General features: G+C 45.7%; 1 protein-coding gene across 1 annotated transcript in view; it reads right to left on the bottom strand.

The window, feature by feature from the left end:
* LOC102432247 (colorectal mutant cancer protein) overlaps positions 1 to 15809 on the bottom strand; it is a 232446-nt gene that overhangs the window by 53013 nt on the left and 163624 nt on the right. Inside the window, exons 6-7 of the mRNA XM_023756000.1 lie at positions 7658 to 7821; positions 5478 to 5684 (exon numbers count right to left, since the gene is read on the bottom strand). Coding sequence (XP_023611768.1) covers positions 5478 to 5684; positions 7658 to 7821 — 371 coding nt within the window. The remainder of the gene's footprint in view (positions 1 to 5477; positions 5685 to 7657; positions 7822 to 15809) is intronic.

Here is a 15809-nt window from a genome sequence, read left to right as displayed (position 1 = left end):
GAGACAGACCATGCTCTGGACACCTCCGTATGATACCCTAAATCTTATTTCCCAGTAGGGATGGGCAGCCTAATACTAAGTATGTTACGAATGAACTAATTAGTAGAAAGAAGTACATAATAAAATACACGATCAACCATTAAGGTAATTACTCTTTCTAAGCAGGCCCATTTGGTTTAATTTGGAGTCATCTTTTCAACTCCTTCAAGCGTGACCATTGATCGACAAGTGCCCTTGGAGATAACGTGGGTAAATACGAAGGTGGATTTGATTTCGTGTTTAGAACCAGTTCAGTATCTGGAAACTGGTACCAATGGATTCATAACTGATGGCTCTGGGGGAGGACCTTGGGGACATGGAAGAGGATGCTCTGTAAATTCCATGGTCAGCGAGTTCATGGGGCAAGTGCTAGACCAACACCCCACCCCACCCAACAAATCTCTGTGATACTCCTGTGTGAAATGACTACGGGCAGACACGGTGGAGCTCTGTCATACCTGTCATAATCACAAACTTAAAGGTGGCCCAAAGGATAGAGGCCTGATCTCCCTAAAAGAGAAGGAGCTGCATGTTGAGTTCCCCCACATGGCCAATGGTTCAATCAGTCACATCTACAGAATGAAACGCCAATAAAAATGTTAAATACTGAAGCTCGGATGAACCTCCCTGGTTGGCGATGCTCTGAGTGTTGTCACACGTCCCAGCCAACAGGAGGAAAGGCCGTCCCGGACTCCACAGGGAGAGGACAACCGGGAGCTTTGCGCTTATTCCTTTCAGACTTCATGCAAGCATCTCTTTCTTTGCTCGTTCTGATTTGTATCTTTTTGCTGTCATAAAACGGTAATCATAATTTTTTAAAAATGGCCGAAAGAAATATATGAGAGGATTGTTACTTTGCAAAGCGTAAGGGGGAAATGGGCCCTGAGGGTGACAATGCCTGCAGGAAATTTCTCTCTCCTGCCCCACGTCCTTCCTTTCATGCTTCTGTTCCCACCACCACCCCACATGAGGCTGCATTACCAGAAATGTGGGGCCACTTTCTGTTAAGGAGGCCAGACGAGAAGGAAGGAAATGGTACTGCAGCATTCTGAAAGATGACCTGTCCTTTTTCCGGCCAAGGAGCCAAATGGCAGCCATTTAAAAACCTGGCTTTTCAATTATACAACTGATTGAATGCTGAATCCTTAAGAAGTGAATTTTCTTTACTTTTTTAAATACCTTTCTATTATTTCTAAGCAAAATAAAAGTTTGCTTGAAGGTTTCCCAATTGACAAAAGTCACACAATTTAATGTAAAATATAAAACCCAATGTGTCTATCGTTAATAAATTATGTCTCTATGCTTCCCCCCCCCCACCCCACCCCCCTACTCACAAAAAAACAAACCACCTGGATTTGGGAGTCCTCATTTATATTGTAAAAGACTTTAGCTGAACAGGGTGATCATTTTATTACGTGGGTCCTATGAACACAGAACAATGAAATCCCTTCATAAATGTAACACTGCATTTAGGGACCAAGAGTGACTGGATTGGAAAAGGGACACTTGTTACCTTCTTAACATTGATGGAAATACTGCCCTACCTCCTCCTGAGGCAAGTTAATTAACACTAAGGGTTTAAGGACATTTTGAGGGAGAGTGCACAAAATTGAGAGAGGGAAACTTCAGATTAGGGCGACTTTTATTTGATTCAAAACCGTGTGTCTTCTAGTCTCTTGAATTTACTGTGGTGATGACCAGAGAGTCCAAGCAGAAGACAGACCCCAGGGGTGAAGGCAGCCCAGGAGAGGTGATGGAATTCCTTCCCAGACATGTTGAAAATACCCAGGAAGGGCGCAGGATGCAAGGAATAAACTCTGCTCCCACCACCTTACGCCACGAACTTGCAGAACTTTATGAAGAATTTGTATAAAATCTCAGAAAGAATTTGTGTGGCCCACTTTTGATTCAAGTCTATCATTCAATGGGTCACATAAGCCTGTGGTCACATCCGGTTTGCTTTACCAAACTATCTGGGGAAAGCACTGACCATTTTGGTACATGGCAGGTGACCTGAACAATTAGGTAAAAAATGCAAATAGTGTGGGGAAGCTTGACCTGCCACCACAGGTCCTTCCAATAAGCTCCAGGGCACCCTCTGTGTTCACCCTCCCGACCACTGGACATACACCATCGTAACGAGCTGTTTACTTGCCTGTCTCCCCAAAATCCTTCAAGCCGGGGACTGTGTCCTATTCGCCCCTGTAACCCCTCTGCTGGCACAGAGGAGACGACCAATCACATTTATGAAATGAATAAACAAATGAATGAAGAGCAAAGTGCTTCCTTTCTAGAGTAATTAATTCTACCTCACCTAAATTAAGTCTGTTTAAGTGTGAGGAAATGAATGGGTATAGTACAGAGCATGCAGATATAAATGATTATCTCATTTAATAATGAGCTGGGACCAATAATAAAAATTGCCTGCTGTCTGCTCTGCCAAGTAGCCCTATCTGTTAACTAACATTAAAGATCTAATTTAATTAAATCTCGAACAAGCTCAGAAAATCTACTGAGAGCACTTTGTTTAATTACAGTCAGGGGGCAAGCACCAATCCTATTGATCTGGTCAGTTCAAATTCTATACAATCAATGTGGGTAGTGAAAAAAAAAAGTGATCCCAACTGCTTTTCAGGCAGCTTTGATGAACTGTGGATTGGGAAGTGCCATAAAGGCAGCAAAGGCAAACCAGCCACGTACCATGTGGTATCGCAAGGAGGGCAGTGAAAGCATACCTCAGACACTCCACAGAGCTGCACATGACGAAGAACAGAAGACAACCCACCACCAGAAACAGATTCCTCCTCGGGGAAATGAAACATAATGAGTGGTGGTGAGTGGAAGTCGTCCAGCATTGAAGGCTAGTAAACTGGCATTCGAAGGCATCTAGCAACTTCTATGAGACCCACAACTGTCTTGAAATAAAAGGAAATAGATCCAATTCATGGGTATGTATACAAATTCCTGAGGACATTTCCAGTTGAGGAAAAGGTACAAGTTCCTCGACATATTTTTATTTGGAGGTAATTGAAATATAAATTATATACATTTAATATAAAACCATATTAAAAGACAGAAAAATATGAAAAACACCACATAGTCACTGCAAAACTTAATTGACCATTTAAGTATGATCAGAAGCGAGGTTAAGCGCATTATGAGTATTAACTAATTTCCCTGCGTTGGGTATTAGCATTGTCCCCACTTCACGGCAGAGTAAACCACGGCACAGAGAAGTTAGGTCACAGACTCATGGTGACTTGGTAGGTCAGGCTGTGACCTGAGGTGGTCAGGCTCCAGACCTGGCACAGAGCATCCAAACAATGCAGTTCTTAGGACTAACCTCCAGAGTTGGAGAAAATACTTGAAGAAGGGGACTGGCTTTTTATCTTTTGCTGGTCACAATCCAGGGCTCTCTTGTGCTTTAGTAACTCAAGTTAGGGGAGGAAATTTATTCTAAACCACAATATGTAATTACACCCAGGACCAACATTTCCTTCACAAAACATGCACCATCAGAATGCACATGCTAAGAGCAAGCACACCTAATTAGGGCATTAGTCATGATCATCAGGGAGCTCAGCCCAGGAAATTACAGGTGGTGGGGGCCTTAGCACGGAGGAAATGTCATCGGCTGGCCCAGATTAAGTCTTTGCTGACGGGGATGATTTACACCTGCTGATGCAAGGATGAAGAATGGCATCTGATACAGCTGGGTACTGGAAACAAGCTTATTATGCACATGAGTTCAGACAAAATGATGTTCAGATCTGAGCGGCAGGGATGCTGGCCTTTTAATTATAACATTAGCCACAAGTGAGGAAAAGAGCTGATAACGTTCAAAAATAGTAATTTCTTCCACACTCAAACGTACATGTGGATTAAAAACAGAATGAGTTATACATGCTGACCTTTTGGAAGAACAAGGTATTTCCAAGATGTTCTTTAGAAGTCAGGGGAAGAGAGAGAACAATTACTAGATGTCTTTTTCCCCCTCTCTAATTCAACCTAATCTGTGTGCAAAATTTCCAGTTAGAGCAAAACTAGAAAGCAAACTTCTACTATCGCCAAGATTGAGAGAGAAAGGGGTCTCGTAATTCAAAGTGGAGTTCAGAGGGAATTGCTTCTGATTGAAGAATTCCTTGCTTCACTGCCAGTCGATTCACAGATCAAATTCACAGCCAAACAAAGAAGTATTTGTGGGTTCCTGAGGAAAAAACCCCTCCATCTTTGGAAAACTGAGTGCTTTTTACAATTCTGCCAAACATTTCTATCCTAAAACATCAGCGTCTTTAGTAATGGATATATTTCCTACACAGAGTGATTTGCAAACTGCTTCAGGCCATAGAGCCATGGGTACATGGGGGTGAATACCAGGAATTACACACACATACTTAACATATATACACATACACAAAACACACATATAGACACAGCTATACATACATATAATTATTTTTAACCTTAATAAGTCTGCACTAAAAGAGTTGACATTTCTCATTATATTCACTGAAAAGTGAGAGCAGCTGCTATAAATTAAAAGAATGTTAGAAAAGACTGCAAAGGGGAAAAGTCTATATCAGTGGTTCTCAACCTTGGCTGCACATTAGAATCACCTGGGAATCTTTTTAAAATCCTGATTTCTGGGCCTCATCCTCCGGAAATTCTGTTTCTTTGTTATGGGGTGGGGCCACAACATTAGTAAGTAACAAAGAAACAGGATTTCTGGAGGATGAGGCCCAGAAATCAGGATTTTAAAAAGATTCCCAGGTGATTCTAATGTGCAGCCAAGGTTGAGAACCACTGGTCTATATATTTTTGCAAATTATAAAATAGTATTAGTTAACTTAAAAGAAGAACATTTTAATGTAGCTGGGGGCAGACGTGCACCCCCGGGAGAATGGGTTGAGAATCACTGATATAATTTTACCATCCACTTAGATTTGCAATTCTGGAGAATAGTATTGTGTGTGTTTTTTGTTTTTCTTTTTTTTTTAAATATATTTTATTAATTTTTTACAGAGAGGAAGGGAGAGAAATACAGAGTTAGAAACATCGATGAGAGAGAAACATCCATCAGCCGCCTCCTGCACACCCCCTACTGGGGATGTGCCCGCAACCCAGGTACATGCCCTTGACCGGAATCGAACCCGGGACCTTTCAGTCCGCAGGCTGACGCTCTATCCACTGAGCCAAACCGGTTTCGGCTTGTGTTTTTTTTTTTTAAATCTGTTCGCCACACCTCAGCACTTTTAAATGATTTTCCTTTCAAGAATCTCTTAAAAAAAGAAAAACTGACTTCATAACCAGAAAGGGACGGCGATTCCAAAGGCTATAAACGCCCCAGAATTCCCGGGGCTGCCCTGGGCTCGGCACGCTGGCTTCTCTGGCCCACACCCTCGGGAAGAGGCCCGGGCCCGTGGACTCGGCATGCTCACCCTCCTCCGGAGCCGGTCCCGCTCCTCCCGGATGGCGTTCATGGTGGCCTTGGTCCTGTTCAGCTCCTCCTCTTTGCTGCACAGCATGGCGGTCAGGCTCTCATTCTCTTCCCTCAGCCCAGCCAGCTCCTTCTCCCAGCGAGACCGCTCCTCAGCCAGGTTGGGATACAGATCCCGGCCGAGTACCCCCTCGATCTCCTCGACTGTCTAGAAAATACAGACACAAAAACAAGCCAGGTGAGTGGGAGAAAGCGGAGGGGAAGGAAACATGCTGGACGGAGCGAGTGTCCACAGAGGAGGGGGTTCTACAGCCTCCTCACTGTCAAGTGTCATCATGATCAGTGACACCCCCAAATCATCCTCTCCCTATTCTCAAACCAGACTCTGTGGCTTGCTTGGGTCCTACTCTGTGTTACCCAGCAGTCCCCGGAGTAAGAAAAACACAGTCCCTCCCTGGCACTAACTGTCCACAATGTTTATCTCCTTCGTCCACGTTCCAGAGCTGGTGACTACGCACCAGCAGACAGCAAGCCAGTTAGTGATCCCGACAAAGCAAACGTGGAGTTGCCAACTGCACACAAAATCTAGCTTGCAGTTTCCTGAATTACAGGCCACCCCTGTTGCAACTTGGCAACCAGAGGCCACATTGCCGTTCCCAGCTTTGGTGTCACAGCAGAACTGAGAGGGTGTGAATGAGGTTCAGTCCCAAGGTGCCCAAGCCGAAAATAAACCTGTGACACAGAAACGAGGAAGCTCATTGTGGAGGTTTCTAAGACAGCAGGGATTTAATTAATGAATGAGACAGCTGTGAACTAAGAAGAGCAGAATCTTAATAGCACTTGGAGAGTTTTTAAATAATCCATTTAAAACACAGTATTAATGGAGAAAGAATGTGCAGAAAACTGGGGAAAAAAAGGAAGAGCTCATTCTGGTGGCTTTCAGAAGCCATTCATTCACATTTCTTGTCGTTTGGAAAAGGAAGCAGAAGCCAAATGACATGAGAGAGGAGGGAGGATTCCTAGGTCGGAGTAGAAGGCAGTGAAGAGAGGTGATGAGAAACAGGTCTGGATAACAAAACAAAAAAACAACAACAAAAGGGGAGGTCACTCGTGGCTGCTCACACTGGTTTCCCCATCGCGCTGCCACTTCCCCTGTGTTGTGCATTGTCCTTCCTCTCAAATCTGGGGCCTGCTCTGTCCCTTGCTGGTTGGCAGAAGTCCTTATCTTCTCCTTCCCTCTCAAAGCTGAGGCTGGGACTAGGACCCAAGTTGACATTAAAATTAAATATAGGGCCTGGGAGACTCCAGACAAAGAAATAACAGTGGTTGCTTCTCCAAACCACATCACTGATACATTAATAATTGAGATGAATAAAGATGGAAAACCAGCTGTGTTATAAATATGAATCATGGTTCACCTTGAGATACCACAGCTCTTTTGTAAGATCCAGGGTTTCTGTTGATAGACACTTGGGCCTAGAGTGCTAAGACATTTTTTTTCCCCCCAAGTAACACATCACATTTTCCCTTTCCATAGGCCCCTCTCTGACTTTTCAGAATCAATCACTATGCCTAGGTCACTAAGCTAGGGTGAAGTAATATAAAGACCCCAGAGGCCCAGTATCAACAAGACTTGACGTTCCCATTGTTCATGATGAGTCTGTGCAGATGCAGCAAATTCCTCTCTTTTCATTCTCCTTTGGAGGTAAGATGAACGATGTGGAAGGCGTGGCTGAGACCGAGTGCTCAGGATACAGGACTCACTGAGGCCTGGGACTTCCCCCTTATTAGCACCGTGAATTGATTAACTCCTGAAATAATATTCTAGAGGCCATAAAGCGTTAATAAAACTTCCAAGTTAATCTTTGGGCTACATGATGAACCGTACCAAAATGAGGTGGTTCAATACTAGCAGTCTAAGAGTTTCCAAGAAAATTGTCATTTTTGCTGCGAAGTCAGTGATCCTGACTGCTGACATAATGACTTTTTCTAGTGCAATTCAGCCCAACAAAAATGTATAGGGCTCCGGCTTCTATCTGGTGGCCCAATCAATGAGTATGGCTTTCTCAGAAATACTCATTCCTCACAGGTATTTGAGAAAACCACACTTCAAAAGAGAGGGATCTGATCATTTCCCCCCTACGATCGCCAAGAGCCACACAGAGGGTGGGGAGGGTGTACCTTAATAGCCAAGTCGCAGTGCTCGCTGGCCGTGGTGAGCTGCTCGATGTGCCTGTCCACCTCGGCCACGGACAGGCTGCAGCTGCTCTTCTTCCTGCAGCAGACGACGTTCTCCAGCCCCGTCAGCACCCGCTGCAGCTCCGAGTTCAGGTCGCTGCAGTTATCTGAGGGTGAACGTGGGCAGAATGAGGGAAGCAGGCAGGTGGGCAGCGAATGCTCTTCATTTCGTTCACCATGAAAAACCCATTCTAGTAAAATGAAATGGCAATAGAGCTTGAAATTTCAAAGTTTAACTCTGGGCAGCCGAATCCCAGCCTGCTGGCATCCTGAGGCTTGGAGACAAGGTAAAACCTCTACTAAGGGGTCGCAGACTTCAGTCCTTTTCTACTTAGCCACGCCAAGCTGATCCTCTCGTCTTTCCCCTGAGGGCAGCCCCAACTTGAGGTTCTTTAATAAGAACAAAGAAGTGTCAGAGGCGCTGGTGGGGCCTCATAAGCCGTCTGGCCTACCTTCCTGCTCAGCCATTCAGACAAACACTGGCTCCAGAAAGAGTGTCCGCAAAAAATAAAGATATCATAATATTACTGAAGAAACAAAATAAAACCCCCCAGAGTTAGCAGAGACACTAGGCATTTTAAAACATGGAAACTGTGTAAGACCCAGCCCTTGCCCTCAATGAGCTTATAATTAGGACATGTGGCTGCCCTGGTCACTGTTCCCTGCCTGGACCCTCACAGGAGGACAAAGTGGATAAGCTGCAGGAGCGAGTTTTCTGGGTCCCCCGACTGTGGTCACACAGCCCCAATCACTCACCACCAGTCACCCTAGCACCAGCGCTGCTCAACACAGGGTGGGATGCTCTTTCAGAGTCTGTGGCGTATTCTTCTAAACACAGACTTAGAACAAACGCTCAGTTCCTTCCCGTGGCCTACAGCCCCCTGCACAGTCTGGCCCCCTACCAACACTAAAGGCTGAGGCAGTTGGAGTCTGTACAAAAGGTCAGAGGTGTATGTTACGGAATCAGAAGAGCAATAGAAGCTGAGACAAGGGACTAAGTGGGTTCTAGGACGAACAAAAGGTGTCTCATGTATAAATCAAAATCATAATGAGTTATCACCTCACTCCTCAGGATGGACACTATATATATACAAACAACAGAAAACAACAAGTGTTGGCAGGGCTGTGGAGAAGTTAGAACCCTGTGCCCTGCTGGTGGGAATATAAAATGGTGCAACCGCTGTGAAAAACAGTATGGCAGTTACTCAAAAATTAAAAATAGAACTCCCATATTATGTAGCAATCCCATTTCTCTGAGTATATACCCAAAAGAATGGAAAGTAGAAATGAAAAAGATATGTGTACACCCTTGTTTATAGCAGCAGTGTTTACAATAGCCAAAAAGGTGGAAAGAACTCAAATGTTCATCGGCGGATGGACAAACAAAATGTGGCATATGCACGCCATGGGGTATGACTCAGCCTTCCGAAGGAAGGCAATTCAGACAGGCTGCAACATGGATGGACCTTAAAGACACTGGCCTAAGTGAAACAAGCCCGTCACAAAAGGACAAGTACTGTGTGATCCCACTTACATGAGGTTCTTGGGGTAGGCAAGAAAGTAGAATAGAGGTTCCAGGGGCTGGGGGAGTGGGGCAATGTGGCTTAATGGATACAGAGTTTGTTTGGGAGGATGAGACAGTTCTAGAAACAGATAATAGGGATGGGTGCACAATTCTGTGAATGCACGTATCGCCACTGAGCTGCACACCTGCCCTGGAACACTGAGCAGACCCCCTGGCTGTGCTGTGCTTTAGGCAAGAAAGGTAACGGCTTGGCTCCACATCCATGAGACAAAGAGGAGGCCATCTGTATCAAATACACATTCTCCCAACGGAGGTTCTTCATATCTTCCCACAGAAGAATGTGAGGTTGCGTAGAGCAAACAAAAGGGGAAACACAGTGATTAGGGCCAGGGAGAGGCTGAGGAAGCCAATAAAAGTGAACAGCTGTTGGGCTGACTACTCTGCTTAACCATCACACAAGCGTCCTGGCAGCCAGAGCAACAATGAATGATCTCCTGTCAGGGAGGAGGAAGTGTTCCAGTTTCACAAGGGAGACTATGTGTTTTCAGCAATAGATGCTACAAGAACTCAGGTACATGGACTTCATGTGTGGCATGAAGCGATGTGATGGCCAGTCTCCTCAGCCAGTTTCACACATATGCAGATTTCAAAGGCTTTCTTCTTATACACGCCTTCAATTAAAATTAAGCTGTCGACCATTAAAGTACAATGCAAAGGGAGTCCTGGGAAGGACTAAGCTGACAGTCTTGGCATTCTGCCTCCCAGTTGTCTAATTGGCTGCAAAGATGAAAGAGAGCGCACAGAAGAATAAATGGAGTGGACATCTCCCTTTGACCAAAGGATGCAAATGAGCCACCTGCAGCAAAGATGTTTCGTGTGGAGGGCAGGGTTTGATGGCTGGCACAGCCTCTTTGTTTTTTAAACAATTTTTAAATTAATTGCCAACATTTAGAAACCATTAGAAGTTATGACTATTCTTGTAAAATTAGAAGGTCTGGCCACACTGGGCCCCACTCGGCACACAACAACAATCTGCAGCATGGCCAGCGTTGGACGCGGCATGGCCACAGCGCCCATGGCTCTGCCCACCTCCCAGGCCTGCCCACTGCCCACCTCCCAGGCCTGCCCCTGGCTGTCCTTCCTAAAGGTAACTTTTCCCAGCTAGACTTCTGCAGCAGCTGCAGAAAAGACAGCTCAGGTTACATTCTTCTGGAGAACTCAGAGCCTTAGGCTTTCCTGTTGCCGTTTGAGGGAAGACCCAAGTTACTTCGGAAATGTACTTGGCTATGAAAATTAAGCCTAACCAGCTTTCTTGCTCACTTAAACACATACTGGTGGGCTGGTTTCCTTCTTTCCCCTGACCAAGTTATCATGGAATCTAAAACATATCATGTGGCATACCACACCCTGCTAAAAAGCTTTCAATTAAGGTGGATCCTCAAGGCGGAGGCCCTTCCCCTGAAGTTAGAGGTACTAGGCACAGTGCACTCAGCAAGTCTGAGAAAGGGAAGTGGCTGGGGGCCTGCTGTGAACGGTCCTCACGCCTGACCTGTGTGGGGAGCAGCAGATCAAGCCGTAACCATGACCCCCACTGCCTTCCGAGGACCGACACGCGTCCTCACCTCTGTTCTGACTGGGCACACGTCATGCCTTACAGAGGAGAGAGCTGCAGATGCTTTCAGCTTCAGCACCGACGCTCTGCTAGGAAGCAGGTCTGATGTCCTAGGGATGGAACAGCTCTGAGCCTGTTGTGGCTCTAAGGCTATAACCAGGAAGACTGGTGCTTTCCTTTCAGCAGTCCTCTCTCCTCTGCGTGCAGCCAGGCCCTCCCTAACTCCAGTGAGAAAAAAGCAAAACAACACAGAAAATGATAGAATAGTTGACTTCCAGGTCTGAACACAGACGACGGGAAGGTCTACGAGGAAAGGAGGGAGTGTCCACTGAGGTTACCCTGCGTGATGTACAAGCATCTGTGTCTACCGAAGACAAGAGAGTAAGAACGATGTCGGTATAGTTTAAAAACACCTCAACATCACCAATAGTGAACAAACTGACATATGACCCTCCTGCACCTTACTGTGTGTTGTGTCTTTTTTTTTGGTGATGGATGTTAACTAAATTCATTGTGGTAATCATTTTATAATTATGCTGTACACCTTAAACTTCAGTGTTGTATGTCAATTATATCTCAATAAAACTGGAAGAAAAAAGAGAGGAAGGCATAAGTGGGTAGGGATTCTAAAAAGGAATGAGATAGGGGACAGGGAAGGAGGGTGGTCCTGAGGGAGAGTCGAGTCAGGCCCTCAGCTCTAGGAGAGGTGAGGAATGGAGCTGAATACGGGGAGAGAGAGATAAAGGGGGCAGAAATTTTTCTGAGAACTTTATTAAAGGGCTTTTACTTATTATAGAAAATGAATGTTCATTCTAAATAAAATTCTAAGCAGAAAAGTTCAAAGAAGCAACTAAAAATGATCCATAATCCTCCAACCTCATTTTAAGCTCTTAGAATTTTATTTTCTATATCTTTTTCCATAAATACATAGATCATGCTCTACATAATATTTTATTGTGTTTTTTCACAAATATTTCTTAAATTATTAATTTTATGACTACTAAAATTTCATTCTTTGGAAACACCATCATTTTTTTGGCATATCACAGACATAGTTCTCTTAAATTCCTAGACATGAAATAAATGGGTCAAAAGATTATGAATATTGGCACATATTATCCTGTTGCTGGGAAAATATTATACATTTCCATTTGTGAATTGTGCAACTTACTTTCAAATGGTTTGGAAAAAGAATTTCTGAGTGCTGTGCACAATCAAATGTGACAAAATGTTAACAATTGGTGAATCTAGGCAAAGGATTTGGGGGGTTCGTTTGATCTTTTATGTAAGCTTGAAGTTTTTCAAAAATAAAAAGTTGAGGAGAAAACAAATACCTCAACATTCAAGGCAAGAATATGCTCAAGTCTAGTTTAACTCAGGGACCACTGTGACGATCAACTCCTCAGTGCAGTTACGAGAACAGGAATGTCTCCTGAAAGCGCCAGGCCACACCCAAATATCCCCGAGCACACAGGCTCGGGCCAGGGTGATGGGGCCAAGAGGAGTGAGCCGCCACCCCGCCAGGCCCCCACCAGGCCCCAACCTCACCGGGAAGAAGAACCTATTCTGTTTCTTTCCCAAAGAAAACGAGGTTGCATTTTCAAGACTTCTATTTCAGCCAGATCGTATGGGTCTGAGATTTGTTTTCATTTTTGCTGCTGTCACTGTGCAGTTTTGACAGTTTATCTCTCTACAACACTAAACTTGGTCTTAAATATGGTGAAGGCGTAAGAAAGATAACCCAGCATCAACTGCCGGAAAACTGTCCTTCAGCCACGAGAACCCCCGTTGCTGGCTATGTCTTCAGGACCCCGGGCTCTAAGCTGCCCCAGCGCCCCACAGAACTCGCAGCCCCACCCGCCCACCCCGGCCTTTGCCGTGTAAAAGTCCTGGCAGTGGCTTCCACAGAACAAGGCTCCAACGACACATATGTAGAAAAGTTCAAGTTCACACATAATCATTTTACTTGTTTGCCTCCTAATCACCCGAACTGGCACAGCTGTGAGGATATGAGGAAACCTTTGTAGGCACGGAAGGGTGCAATTTGGCAACCTCTGGAGAGCCTTAAAGATGATTCCGTACCTGTGCCTCTGAGAAGTTATCCTGAGGAAACAGAGGCACATTTAGAGGGGGAACCGCAGCCCCCTCACTGCGCCTCCTGACGTCGCCCCTTCCGGGTCTCGGCCTCACCGCTGACCGTTCTCCTGAAGCTCTCTAACCTCTGGGCAGAATGCGCCTCTCAGGGTCTGCATCTCCCAACTCAACTCCCAGCCCCTTTCCAGGCCGCCTCCCTCCAGCCCCCGAGAGCACAGGAGGCCGGCAGCAGGAGGAGGAGGTGTGCCTCTGGCACCAAATGCGCCTGTAACATCTTCCTCACTGACACCAGCTCCCCTCCCCTCGGTGGTTGGGATGCAGTGACACGAGTGAGGCCCCAGGCTAACCGGGCTTTCAGGGGCTCGTCTCAGAAGCCAACACCCCTTTTTTAGGAAACTTATGTCGAGTTTCAAACAACCAGAAAGTAATCCAACCTGAGAGGACAGTCTGTTTAGAAAATAAAGACTGCTTGTCGTATCTTAGAAAAAGAGGTCGTGAGTGCCAATTATGGGAGCCCATCTTGAACAAATGCCTTTCCATTTCTCTTACACCCCAGGTCTCTTTTGGGGACTGAAAATTATTAAACAGTTGAATTCGAGGGAGATATTCCGCAGAAACACAAGGTGAAGTGGAACAATGACCTTTCCTGCTCTCGAGTTTGGTTACTCTCCATGGGAAGCTCTGGAATGATCTTAGGCGGGCTCCTCAGTCGCTCGGCCCCGTGACCACGTGCAGGCAGCCTTACTGGACCAGGCTCAGACCCCTGGGAGGAAGCACGCAGAGAGCCTCCGGTGAGCCGGTGTTTGAAATTGCTAGGACGCCCCTGGGTTTGGTCTTAGGGGTGACCAAGCCTGCCGATCCCCCAGGAGAAAGTAAGCTGCCTCGTCAAAGCAAGGATTAAAGAAAACAGGCCGCAGAGGGCCCGGCCTGTTACATCAATGAGCCGGGGTGTGATTTTCAGTCCCGTCTCACTTTTGCAACCTGTGTACTGGTTCCTCAAAGTTCCAGAATCAGATTACAAACCATCTGATTCTCATTTAAAAATTCGTTGCTGGGCACCCTAACCGGTCTGGCTCAGTGGATAGAGCGTCGGCCTGCAGACTGAAGGGTCCCAGGTTCGATTCCGGTCAAGGGCATGTGCCTTGGTTGCCGGCACATCCCCAGTGGGGGGTGTGCAGGAGGCGGCTGATCGATGTTTCTCTCTCATCGATGTTTCTGGCTATCCCTCCCTTCCTCGCTGTAAAAAATCAATAAAATATATTTAAAAAAAAATTCGTTGCTGGGGGTTGACCGACCACCTTGCCACCTCGTTGTAAGGAAGATGGAGTTTTCTCCAGACAGGCGGCCTTGCCTTTGTAAACGCTTTCTCCACGTCTGCAGAAAGCGTGTGTTGGAGAAGGCAAGGCCGTCTTTCCCTTCTCCCCACTGGGAGTGGCTGCTTGACACTTTGGAACATTTTTTCCTGAAGCCATTAAGCCTCATTGCCATTAAAGCCAGGAAAAATCTGGCTTTAACGTTAAACATATTTCATAGTCAGAGCCGTGCCAAAGAACCAGGTTTCATGTGTAAATTCTTCCTTGGTTGTCCTCCAAAAACTACTCATAAGGAGGAAATCTCTATCTGAATGATCACACCAGCAAGCAAGCTTCCTTTCATCCTTACGGGTATAAAGAGTTCAGCATTGCTAGATTCCAGAAAAGTCATTTCTCACCTAAACCCAGCAGAGATCTCAAAATATTGGAGCAGAACCCACCACCGGCTGTGCGCAAAGACCCCCGGATCAGGGATTTTGTTAGTTTCACAAACAACTGCTCCTGACAAGCTCTGCTGTCCCATTGACAGAGTTGGGAAAACAGCCTGCTAGCGAGGACACCGCACACGTGCTAACACCCATGATGCAATGAGCCATATGCCCACATCTGTGCTCTGCTCTATTGCGACACGCAGAATCATTTGGTGTAAGAGTGTTGTTTCTAGGATGGAGATCTGCAAAACCTCGATTAACAACAAACAGCCTGCTATTAGCCAGGTGCTGTGATCACACAGCTGCTCCCTAAATTCCCCCTCAGCGCTAGACCTCAAAGGGCTGCAGCCAGCGCAGCACACCAGCCATGGGCACGGCTCGCTGTTTAAGCAGAGGCGTGTCAAAGCAAAGCCATCTGCAAAAACACAGCAGAAACAACTGCTTAGCTGTACGGCCTTGGGTAAGTGGCTTACCCCTCTGCACGCTGTTATCCCAACTTTATAAATCAGGAGCTTTACAAGGCCTCCCATCCTTCAACTTGGAGGATGCATGTAAATGCTTGGCACAACACGAGTGAGCAAAGCATGCTAGCTGTTATATCCAACCTCTCTTTTAATGAGAACTCTTGGTCAAATTAAGAAAATAAAAATCCCCCAGCAATTCCTACCGCTGTTTTTGTCCATTTAATTACCTTTATTTTCCAAATAATTGTGCGACCAGGTTTGAATAGAGGTAATGCAATGTATTCTAAGGTGCACTGTGGCCTTACTGGGACCTTTGTCCTTTACATGACTGCTCAGGGAAGTCAAAACACTTTCTAAATTGCTGGTTACCCACCCCCCTCTGCCCCCCAGGCCCTGGGGGCAGTGCCTAGGAGCCAGCTCACTGAAGGGGCAGCCTTAGCTTTGATGGGTGTGGTTTAAAAACAAAAGAAAAGTGCTTTTTCAGTGAAGGGAATAGGTTTGACTTAGTCTTAAATGGAGATCAGCACAGATATCAAAGCAAACTGCATATAAAATCCAGCTCAAGGAAACCTCTGGGCTGCTAATGCATGTTTGCAGATACAGCAACCATAATGAAATGGCTGCATTTTAATGATTTCCTATAATGGTGTTTATAT

Source organism: Myotis lucifugus, unplaced genomic scaffold, assembly GCF_000147115.1.
Source record: "Myotis lucifugus unplaced genomic scaffold, Myoluc2.0 scaffold_0, whole genome shotgun sequence".
NCBI lineage: Eukaryota > Metazoa > Chordata > Mammalia > Chiroptera > Vespertilionidae > Myotis > Myotis lucifugus.
The sequence above is the reverse complement of the archived record's forward strand: the minus strand, read 5'-3'. Positions and strand labels throughout refer to the sequence as shown.